Source organism: Haliotis rubra, unplaced genomic scaffold (assembly GCF_003918875.1).
Source record: "Haliotis rubra isolate DU_JTF1 unplaced genomic scaffold, ASM391887v1 Scf1056, whole genome shotgun sequence".
Lineage (NCBI taxonomy): Eukaryota > Metazoa > Mollusca > Gastropoda > Lepetellida > Haliotidae > Haliotis > Haliotis rubra.
Window position 1 is genome coordinate 152327 of NW_025764955.1, and position 12359 is coordinate 164685.

At 38.8% G+C, this 12359-nt stretch overlaps 1 protein-coding gene across 1 annotated transcript in view; it reads left to right on the plus strand.

Annotated features, from left to right (window-relative positions):
- Positions 1-12359, plus strand: part of LOC124277142 — a 59036-nt gene that overhangs the window by 19673 nt on the left and 27004 nt on the right. Inside the window, exons 7-23 of the mRNA XM_046712802.1 lie at positions 1992-2086; positions 2350-2396; positions 3862-3916; positions 4088-4157; positions 4436-4517; positions 4754-5040; positions 5245-5299; positions 5449-5592; positions 5993-6198; positions 6667-6797; positions 7031-7203; positions 7562-7707; positions 7805-8137; positions 8460-8602; positions 8847-8917; positions 11449-11600; positions 11972-12141. Coding sequence (XP_046568758.1) covers positions 1992-2086; positions 2350-2396; positions 3862-3916; positions 4088-4157; positions 4436-4517; positions 4754-5040; positions 5245-5299; positions 5449-5592; positions 5993-6198; positions 6667-6797; positions 7031-7203; positions 7562-7707; positions 7805-8137; positions 8460-8602; positions 8847-8917; positions 11449-11600; positions 11972-12141 — 2360 coding nt within the window. The remainder of the gene's footprint in view (positions 1-1991; positions 2087-2349; positions 2397-3861; positions 3917-4087; positions 4158-4435; positions 4518-4753; positions 5041-5244; positions 5300-5448; positions 5593-5992; positions 6199-6666; positions 6798-7030; positions 7204-7561; positions 7708-7804; positions 8138-8459; positions 8603-8846; positions 8918-11448; positions 11601-11971; positions 12142-12359) is intronic.

A 12359-nucleotide genomic window follows, 5' to 3' on the forward strand; every position in this document is an offset into this window, starting at 1 on the left:
GGATTTGTTCCTGATGGGCTAAGACCTCATGAGGGTTCCACCGTACAGAAGATTCTAGGCCTCGCTCTACGGGGACTGTCACAACCGCTCACACTAAGGGAATGGCAGTCCCTCCAAGATCTTACTGACCGCCTCCGTGGTGTAGTGGTTAGAGCGTCCGGCCGGAGTGCGGAAGGTCGCGGGTTCGATCCCCGACCGCGTCATACCAAAAGACGTTAAAATATGGTACTTGTTGGTCCCTGCCTGGCGCTCGGCATTAATGGGTACAACAAGGACTGGTCGGCTCGGAGTCAGTATAATGTGTTTGAGTGGGGTATTCATGCTTCACTGCGGCATGGTATCTCAGTGGGCTAGCACTATAAAACCAGCTTCAGTCTGGTCTAGTACAAGCAGCCGCACATACACATACACACGCATGCACGTCGTCATATGAGCGAAATATTCTCAAGCACGAATTTAAACCCAATTCCACCACCACCAACAAGATCTTACTCTCAGAGGGAGACTGATGCAACGTTTCCTCTCACCATTCATCCAGTTAGACGACCACTGCCCCTATTACATTCAGCGATGGATGATGTAGTGAAATGTCTGAGGCAGAGTCTTCTAAACAGAAGAGTTTCCACTCAAAACCTGTATGATGACAAATGGTCTTCGTTTTGAGAAGTTCTGTGCAGAGCGTTTGAAGAACCCAGTCAAAGATTCTCTTCATTTTATTGCGGAATTCCTCCTTTACCTGTGCAATACTCGTCATCTGAAGGGTGGTACAATCTCCCCCTACTTGGCAGTCCTCAAATCTGTGTTGGCCGCCAAGTCTAATAGGAACGTCTCCAAGATCGCTGAACTTCTGGTCACAGTGAAAGCTTTTGAGTTGGAGGACCTGAAGTTCAACTTCCGACCTCCAGCTTGGAATCTCAACATGGTTCTGCAACACCTTCGTGGATCTCTTTACGAGAGCAGCTTTTTGAGGACTTGTACAGGAAAACAGCCTTCCTCCTGGCTCTCGCTACGGCAGCCAGAGTCAGTGAGATTCATCACATAGAAGTAACGAGAATTCGCTTCTAACAGACACATCATGGTTCCGACCATTTGGGTTTCCTCTGGGACTTTGCCAAGAACCAGTTGGTCCACAAACGGACCGAATGTTCGTTGTTCCTTCTTTGTCCTCCACAGTGGGAAGAGCTGATGCAGAGGAACTCGTCCTGTGTCCTGTCACAGCCCTCAAAGAGGACACAGATAAATCATTAGCCAAGAGACGCTCAAGGAGACATTTTTTAATCCCATTCTCCTCTGTGGCCAAGGGTGAGGTAAACATGAACATCATCGCTTTGTGGCTTCGCTGGACCATCCTTGCAGCCTACGACTCAGCTGGTTCACATCACCCCCATCGCCATCAACCCACATGAGATTCGGGCCTTGGCGTCTACCATGCCATTATGGAGTCCCAACCATTATGGAGGGTTGTTTCTGGAGATCTAATACAGTCTTCACCAGCCAGGGATATGGCTGTCTAAGGTGTTCAGGGACTTCAGTACTTTGGTCCGCTAGCGGTAGCTCAGCAACGAACGCAGCCTTCCTATCTCTCTCGGTGATGATAATTTGTCCCTCACATCACCCACTCACTCACTACTGTCAGATCAACACGCACATTACATTCCTCACTGACCGGACCTCAGGATTTAGGATAAAACTACATGTTCTCACTGTCACTTGACGGGATTGAAGGCGTGCTTCCGTTTCATGGTAGAATTCAACAAGGATACTTATCGATCACGTTCCCAATCTTTGAGCAAGGTAACATGCACATTACCACGAGGTAAGGTAAGTATTTAAATATCTAAAATATTTAGATTATTCGGACATATGGTCATAGATTTGGGCATTGTTTCATCGTGTGGTGGAATGAACCAAACATCAAACAAAAACATTAACATTTAAGGCACTATTATTCTATATGCCTTATAAATATAACACATGTTTTATTTGCACAGACTCTACACTATCATGACGACGGGACGTTACACAGAGGTCATGCCTATGACAAGATCCTCCTGAAGGAAAAACACGTCAAAAAGGAAAAAGCAAGGTCAGAAAAACACGGCTACTATCTCTCTAAGTGATCTTGATGTTCTTCAATGGCATGTGTCTTAAAATATTTTCTTACGTCTTTGGTAAAAATAAGATATGATATATTTTTTTTAAAAACTTATGTGCATGAAAAGAAGCGTGTCATTTTTCTCAGTACAGAATATAAAGTGAGTGAGTGAGTGAGTTAACAGACAATGAAGTATCCACAGAATCATTTAAAAAGAATACTGGAGCAGCTGATGGGTTTATCTTGTTTTCAAGAGCTTTACAACCGGGCGAGAAGGTCCACGAGATATCAACCTCCGGAGGTAGGTGCTAAAGCTGACATAATTCATTTCATTATGCATTATACATGTATTACATTATGAGAATGATCATGAAAACATATGTAATATAGTATGACCAGAAATTATTGAGAATTTTAGGAATATGTTTAATTGGATTTCTAGTATAAACAACCTTGACCAGCTATCAAGTGCTTGGTTTCATTCAAGAGAAACAACTCCGTTAATCCTTTTTCATTAGTTTGTGAAGAGTTATCCCCTTTGTTTACTTGCTAGCAGACGACATTTTCAGTGATCCTCAGTATGGATGATTTAGAGAAGAGGTAGGTGATTTTAGAGTATTATAACAAGGACATCAGATCAGCTAAAGTGATTTCAAGTAGAACAGGCATCCCTTTGTCCACTGTTTATCGTATTTTGAAAAATATTGCAAATGGATATGGCATTGAGCACCAGGGAGGCGCAGGTAGGCCCAGAAAATTGACTGTCGGTGACAGGAGGCGGCTTGGTATTCTTGTTTCTGAAAACAAGCGAAGGAGTTTAGAAAACTTAAGGCTGGACATGATTGATAGAGGAACTGTGACTTTCTGTAAGGAGACAATTTGAACTGAGCTGCATGCAATGGGTTGGCAGAAAAGTCGAGGAATTCCATCACCGATCATGAAACCTGAACAAAAGGAGCGAAGGTTGAACTGGTGCTTACAGCATAGAAATTTTAACTGGGACAATGTGATTTTCTCAGATGAAAGTTCTGTGTGGCTGTTTTCTAATACACTGAAATTCTAGACCAAACAAACTGAAAAACCTTTGTATCAGCGCCCAAAGTACAGTCCGAAATTTAACGTGTGGGGTGGCATATCTGTGTTAGGGGCAACGCCCCTCTGTGTATTTGAAGGGAATATGAACAGTGAGCGGTACACAGATATTCTCGAGGGACATTTACTTCCATCTGCTCACGTGTTCTATGGAAATTTTTGGATTTTCCAGCAGGACAACGATCCAAAACATCGTTCAAAGCATTGACAGGCCTGGTTTCGAACCCAAAATGTGACATTATTAGATTGGCCAAGCTATAGCCCTGACCTAAATCCATAGAAAATGTTTGGGGACTTATGAAGGAAAGTGTCAATAAGACAAATCTGACAAATATTGCTGAAAAGAAAGAAGAGGTAGTCCGATATTGGGACAGCATGGACCACGACTTTCTAACTTCTTTGATCAGTAGTATGCCCCGCCGCATTGAAGCCTGCATTGCTGCCCATGGTGACTTGACAAAATACTAACTGTTCACCTGTCTTTGAATCTGGAGTTATGTTCTGCTAATATTCACATTTAATATGTGAGTAATGAGTGAAAAAAATAATAAATTTACAATCTTTAAATTCTCAATAATTTCTGGTTGTACTGTATTTATCTTCATGGAAGTTAAGTAATTATGATAGACATGTGTACGCTAATAATTTACATTTACCATTTTTCAATTCAACAGATTTCCCTGATATATGGACTGCTTCGACAACCAACATACACCTGGACGGAAAGAGGTTTGTTATGGAAATGTTGTCACAAAATGTGTCTGAAACTAAAGGACGACTTGAACGTTTATTAATAAGTATCGTCTCATACATACAACCTTCTGTTTTGTGGACGGTAATAAATGATGATGTTTACTCTTAGGAAACAGGGTATATGTCTTATGGTGTATTTCATTCCAGCCGTGTCAACAGTCCACTGATAGATAAAGATGTGCAGGGTCTGGCACAGGACACACTTGAAATCAAAATGGTATGTGGAAAGTGCACAGGTTTGAAATTTGTGTTGGATGATGGGTGCACTCGAAAGTGTCCTTGGTATTCTGGGACAGAACAGGTCCCTGGTAACTTATATTAGTCTTGTGGTGATTGTGCTATTTGAGGTTAAAAGTGTTTCAGTCTCAAATGATATGCCTTTGGATATAGTCCCAAGTATCGTTTGCTTCGCTGATGAGGTGAATATCCCTCAGTGCTGTTAAACAATATTTGCTTTCTCTACTGACAGCAATGTGATGATTTTTGTCACTGCAGAGAAAGGTGCATAAACGAATCCACGACGTGCAACAGAACATATCTCACTACCTGCAGTGTGTGCATATGTATCCCGCGAAAGGTAAAACTTGCCAGTAAAGAGGATCCTGCTCTCACAATGAAAAGAATGTGAGAGTGGTAAATTCTATTGAACGAAACGAAAAATATTTCATGCAATAATTGCAAATTTATTAAACAGGAGGTGCTTGCTAAACATTAAAAACAGTGTTTTTATGGGCGTAACACCGTGACCATTTTTCTTGTATTTACACGTACAATAAAATATCTCATATTCCACTATATTGACCTGTTGTATAGGTGACGCTAACCGAACCCAGTGTGTACAGGAACTCCGGGAGATTCTACAGGCACTTCACCCAGAGGACTACAAGGAGTTCGTCAACTCGGTTCTTAACGTGTCTTGTGGAGCAGCGGAGTCCAACTGTTCGGTGGAAAGACTCGTCTTCATAGATATTGTCGCCAGAATTGCTGATGAAATATCTCAAGAACTTATCGTCAAACATGTTCTCAACAGGACAGACCCCAACGAAGAGGAACTACGACATGTGTTTATACACTGCATTGCAATAGCGAAGCCGATCATGGTTGGTACATGTGCATATAACCGTGAATGGTTATATAGAACATATGGAGTATAGAAGAAACTTGACCTCAAAAAGTAGTGTTGATCAAGCAATGATACTAATGTTAACAACTGAATTTATCATAGGTCATGTAATCTGTGTATTGCTTATAGATGTGTGTAATTACTATTTCTAGCCAATAAATGATATATTTCCACATTTTAGCAAGTCGTCCGTGCTGTAGAGGGTTACTGCTTTGGTGTTGGAGATCAGCATCATGGTATGTCATTGAAACATTGACAGTAAGCAGCTGTATATTACTTATTATAAGAAAAAGCAATTCGTTCATATATTACACTGTAAGTTCTTTCTTTCTTGGGGTATGTATCAATCTTTTTATTAACAATGTTTCTTATGTATGTTTGACAGGTTCAATAAATCTGACAGTGGTACAAACTCGGGCGTGTTTGGCTGTGGGATCTCTTGCTAGGAACCTTCATCTCTACTCGAATTCTTCAGATGCTGTCAGACTGGTTGAGAAGATCGAGTCATGGATCACTAAACACGAAATGCGTAAAGATACCATCTCTCATTGTTGTACTCTGAATTATACACTGGCATCAATATTTTACAAAATACTGATAGTTTAAGATATATAAGATGCGTCTGTTATTTTTGTGTTTTGATGCTAGTACACAGGACATCTTGATAATAATGTTTATTGTTCGATCAGCCATAACATGTCAAAGAGTTTAAAGGAGAAAAATCTTTCGCTGCAGTTTTAAACCATAATGTACACACGTCAGGGTAATTTATGCCATGAAGCCATGTGTCTATGTCTTGCAGTATTTCCGGCTTTCTATCAAAAGGCTAACAGACCGTCTTATAACAGGAATACAGTTTAAACCACCTCAAATAAACTGGGACCTATGATACACAGCAATATTTAAAAGTGTGTGTTTTTCGTTCATAGATCCTCACTACAGGCACAAAAGGTCAGTCCGTATTGAAAAGGATAGTCACTACATTATCTCCAAGAAGATACTGCTTCACAGCCTTGGAAATGCTGGTCATCCACAATCACTCAACAGAATTATCTCCCTTACTTCACCTGGACACGGTCACCACGACTGGAGACGTGCGGCAGTTGAGGCACTAAGGCACTATCGGTGTAACCAGGTACAAAGACAACAAAGAAATATATCTTAAAGTTCATGTTTTGTAAAGACAGAGAGCAGGTTTTACAAATATAACAATGTCCATAATACTCTGAAAAGTATTTTAGTCATTAATTATGAGCATATAAACCGTATAATATTAAATGTTTCGATACAGATTCTTGTACCGTTGTCAAGCAGGAGAATCTGTATCGAAAGGGCGCACTCAAGAAATAAGTTATAACCCGTAGGTTACATATATACATTGCTATGTATATACCTTGTCACTTTGTCATTACTGAATTTATCAAACAAATTAAAATAACTATAATTTATGTTAGGATCCACTAGATAACCTCAAAGCCTTAAGAAGTATAGAATAAATTAAATTATTCCTGATTTTTGATTGATCCTTGTCAGTCAGTTGCTCAGTTGTAATCATTTATACACAACACGGCACGACTTGTGAATTTTGATAACATTTTAACAGAGTGCGGGAGCATTGCTTGAGAGTGCTCTTCGAGATGCCAAGCAGAGTGTTAGACGAGCAGCCAGATACCTGTACCTCAAGCATCCAAGGGCAAACAACTTAACACATGAACAACAGAACATTATTCTGAGGTACTGGATACTGCAAAGAACGTACAACGAAATATATTATTATAGACTAATAACGTGATTTCATGTGCAAAGCATTTCGACAACCACATTTTCATTCAATCGAAAAGACTGATACAACAATTACTTCAAAACAGTTTCTGTGAATCATTTTCTTTGCCACAATTATATTGAACACGTTCATCTTGACGACCTAAGGGTAATTCCGGAAATGCGCATTTTGCTTTTTGTTTCAGCCACTCTTACGCATGGCCAGTAATTGCCAGAATGAGGAGAAGCGTGTTAGATGCTGTTCTCTTCCAGTTTAGATTAGCTTTGCCTCACGTGGACTGGAAAAAAGAGATAGGGAACAGTGCCATTGGGGCCAGTTTTGGTGTCCTCTTTGAAAACGAAATGTCAGCAGTTTTCCGTAAGTTCTGTAAACAGCAAGCAGCTGATAATAAGTTAAATCCTGGTTCCAGTTATCAAACAGCACTTGAGAAAGGCCATCAAGAAAATAAGTTGACTGGCGTTATCTACACTCTCTATCGTAAATGACTTTTAATCAGCAAAGGAATTGCACTTTTGGCATTTTGGGGTAAGCCCAGGTAATTCACTTGCGCTATGTATTACGTTTTTCTTGTCTAGTAGTTCGACCAATAACCATTTTGCCTTGTTTGAAACAACTTCTCTGTCACTGAAATCAATGCTTAAAAAACTATATTTACAATAAATAAACTTTGTGTAATGTGTTTTGTTTTTCACTATAGTTTGTAATCTACTTTTAGGACCTCTAAGCGGCTTTGTGGATATCGATATCCATGACAAATTATGGGCTGAGGCACACATTAGTATCGTTGGCATTCACATCGACATCCTCCTCATTGAACTATGTTACAAGGGCAGACTGGAGTACAATGCAAACAAATTTAAGGTAAGTACCAAGTCTCTTCTTCTCTTCCATGTAGTACTTAGACCTCGCAATGTAACAAGCATATGATAATACCTCATATAACTATTTTCCACTTCAGGACATCAGCGTTGGGTTAGTCCAGAACATTGCAGGAGCCTTCGATGACATGGCCAAAGAGATCATGAAGCCCATGACTGATGAAACCACCAGGATGACCTCTCAGTTTTTGGAACCAGATGGCAAAACAACGAAGAGCAACTTTGAGCCTCTTGCAAAAGCAGTAAAAGATCTCCCAGTGAAAACCGATGCGGCCCTCTCCTCGGTTTTGGAACTAAATACGCTGACTCAGCAGTTTCAGAGTATGCCCTGGGTGACTCGTCTTCAGCAAGCCGTGGACCATGCGCAAGCATTGGTAGAAGGAATAAACACTGATGCCCTCAATTTCTACAAGGTAACCAGGTATCTCTATGTCGCAGTAATATATTAATACAACTTGTTTGTTACCTGCATTTGTTAGGCTAACAGAAATAGAATAATTTCATACTTTGTTTCACAGACAGCAGTCATATAGATCGATTATTGTGCAAATAAAGTGCGAAACAAACAAAACGTCAATTTTCTAGGTCAACAGGCACCTGATAAAGTTAAAATGGTTCATGCTACATGTTTCCTATGTGGAAGATTTTGGGCCTGAGAGTGAAGACAGGGAAGAAGATGCTCGTGTTTTGAAATGTAGCCAAAACACTTCTCATGTATTAGTTTCGAAATTACAGAAAATATCTGATGGAAGTATCGTGGCCTTGCCGGTGGGAGAAAAGGAAATAATGGACAGTGTCAACACAGCAAGCAGCCTGATGGGCAAAATAGCCAAATTTCCAAAGCAAGCGTTCTCACACTTAGAAAAAGCCAAACTTGGGTAAATATGAATAATTTCAAGGACATTATTTATCATAATGAAATCTGAATGTGTTAATAGGATATCAATTCAGACACCAGGTGTCAACAAACCCGAACATCTACAAATCGTCTTGTTTGACATATCCAATGTTTTTTTAAAGAATATATATTCTGGCAAATTTATTTCTGAAGTTTCGTTTGTTTTTCCGCGAATCTGTGACCTACGTTTAAAGACATTACTAATTGACAAATATACATTTCAGATTCCAGCTTGGAATGGGTCGAATATTCTCAGCAAATTCTGTCATCAGGAAAGCAACTTCTTTGCTGAAAGGTAACTTCATTCTTTAAAATGTGTAATCATAAATTAAAAGTCATGGTGGTTCTAGAGTTGGGAATTTCGAATAATGAACCTATGTTTATATTTACAGTTAATATATTATTCATCGTATAAGTGTTTTTGTCAGTGAAAATCGTCACAGAAAATGCATGGAATAAAGTTCCCAAAAAGAAAAGGACAAGCAGGGAATCACCATTATAAAATACTCTTAAAAAGTAGGGAAACATTTTTTATAATTTACGATTGAAATATATCGGAGTCACTCAATGTTGATATGCAAATAATGAATGTTTAGGGTGCATTGCTATTTGCACTTCCTTATGGCCTTAATTGTTTGCACAGTAATCGCTCTAAAAAAAATATTGGTATATGTCGTGGAATTTGTATGTGTACGATTTTCATTTTCAAACATGTGTGATGCAAGAGAGAGAGAGAGAGAGTCTTTATTTCCTCCAGTAGTTACCGAAGATTACAAACAAAAACATCATATTATATTAGAACACGTACATGAATATTAATAATTGGATGTTTAGAGATATATGTACAGAAATTTATGACATGAAGAGAATCATTCTGTATAACAGTTCACAAGGTGTGGTTTCAGGTCATATACATACAAAGAAAAGCGTAACAGTATCGTTTCCCATAGTGTTGAATCTATAGAGTTATAAAAGTCGTTTTCTGCTCCGAAGAGAAATGACAACATATCTTGTTCACCTTGCATTTCAAATATTACGTAAGTTTCAACATCAAGTTTATCAATTAAGTATGCAAAGAAATCATTTCGTTGTTGTATTAGGTTTTCACAGTGGAGAAGTATGTGGAAATCATAGTCAAATGTTTGTTTATTACAAAGAGCACACTCTTTCGAGATTTTACCTCTTGATAATATTTTGACACAAAATTGCAAGGAATATTTATAATTAGGGTGTTTATATGCCAGTTGCCAGAAAGTATGGTAAGAGAGTGTAGTATGAGTTGTTGCATAAAATGACATGCTTGAACGATAGAGAGTTTGTGATCGCCATAATTGTTCTTCATAACTATGTACAGTAGCATTTACAATTCTTCTCCATACCCGTTTTGGAGGAACTATGCCTTGAGCAATATAATTGTCAACAAATGTATTTAGATTATACTTTTCAGATATTGATAAAAGATCATCACAGATGTTGTTCGATTTTACTGAAGTTGCAATAGCAGCACAAAAGATATGTTTTGCAAAGTTGTTACACTCAGTGTTACATAGTCGCCCAAGAAATAGTAGTTTACATTTATCGATATACCCAGTTAGTGACCATAATCCAAAAATTTGCAATGGTAGATATTGATGATGACCTCTTATCAAGACCTTGCACAAGACGAGCAAAGTATCTTTGTGTTTGTTCAAAGGTGTCAGCCTGTTGGACTTTGATGTTTGGTAATACTTCACAGCCATAGAGACTAGTTTTAAGAATCATTCTGAGCCATATTTTAACACAAGTGATTGGATGTAGGTCAGAATCATTCAGTCCAATAGATCTAAGTGAGTTTACATTCTGTCTTGCTTTCTGACAATACTTTTCACTTCTAGTTTTTGTTGAGAGGTTACTTGTAAAGAGTACACCCCCATATACGGTAGATTCTGATAAGGGGATTGGGATGTTACCAATGCTACAGTGGACGTTTACATCATAGCCTTTTCTTTTGCTAAAAACGATGATGGTACTTTGTGATGGGTTATATGTTAGACGCCATTTAGAAGCGTATGAAGAGACAATATCCAGTGATACCTGTACGCCATTAGGGGATGTGCTTATGAGTGTAGTATCGTCAGCAAGCAAGACAGCTGGAACGTCCATACCAAAGACACGGATACCAAAGCCAGCTTCTCTTAAAGATGTAATTAGGTCATTAATAAAAATGAGAAAAAACCAAGAGGATATAACCCTCCCTTGTCCAACACCTTGTTTGACCAAGTACATATCTGACCGCTCGCCGAGGTATGCAACAAATGATTGGCTATTGGTGTAACAGTGATGTAACAGTTTCCATGTATTACCTCTAATACCAAGTTCATGAAGCTTATAGAATAAACCATCATGCCAAATTCTGTCGAATGCTTTTGCATTGTCGAGAAAGGCTGTAAAGACAGGGGAATCTCTATGGTTATAGTATTGTATACTCTCCATGAGAGTAAACACAGACATTATGGCTCCATGCTCTTTTCGAAATTATTGGTATATGTCGTGGAATTTGTATGTGTACGATTTTCATTTTCAAACATGTGTGATGCAAGATGATTCCAAAATTAATGAACTACAGTGATTTATCGACCTTCCTCAAAACTGTCAAAATTAACAATGTCACTCCATGTAGTGCACGTGCATCCCTTGCGCTGTGTTTTAGGGTTATGACAATGAAAAGTGATGGTGCGTTCATACGATGTCTGTCGTTGAAAAGATTATACTTCCTATCTACATTGAAAGTTCAGGCTCACCTACTTTTTCAAGAGCATAAATCAGGATGATGATACATTGTTGAAGGGCAAAGCTCATCCTGGATGTCAACAGGAAGCGAGATTACACACGTCATATCTTCAGTAAAAAGCATTTTGTCATCTGGGTTCAAAAGACACAGGAGAAGGAAGAGAACACCGTCACCGTTTGATCAGGTTAATGATCTCCTCGACAAAGTGGTACGTACAAACTCACTGTATCTTTAACTGAATCATTCAACAGTGGTAAAACGGTCAACTGACAAGTGTATATATTCGTATGAGGATGTTTGGAAACTGAAATGCAGAAACTAACCCAGAAATCGGCTAGTACAGATTTAAAAGTTTAAATACAATTTAATAAATGACATAGATGGTCAATAATTATCAATGAACAGACCATATCAAAACACAGTTTTAGGTTTACAATTGCAACAGACAGTATGATGGTTCAAATAACGGGCAGCAGTAACAGGCCCCTATTTACTATCGAATGTTGGTATAATTTGATTAAAGAATTCTGCGAATAACATCAGCAGTAATATCACTCTAAATTGAAGTCATATATACAGGGTGATTCATCAGATGAAATATACCGGAAAGTTGAGACACAGACCAATCAAGTCATTTCACATCTGGAATCCCTGAGGGACAAAGAACCGCAAGCGTTCCAAGAAGGACTTGGCCATCAAAAACTCACCACTGAAACAATACAAAAGAACTTCCAATTGTTTCAAGAGGCGTAAGTAGCACCTCACTGGTTTACACAAACCTATATAATTTTTTTAAACGATATTTGATCCTCGAGATACTTAAAACCTGGGTTATTTCGTCTCTGCCAGATGTCCTCGTTTTCATTTGGTCAACTTTATGAGCAGCTTGAAGGGCATGGTTTCATTCCATAACACCAAGAACATGAAGGCGATCACATTAGGAGATGCCTTCTTTTGCCAAGATATC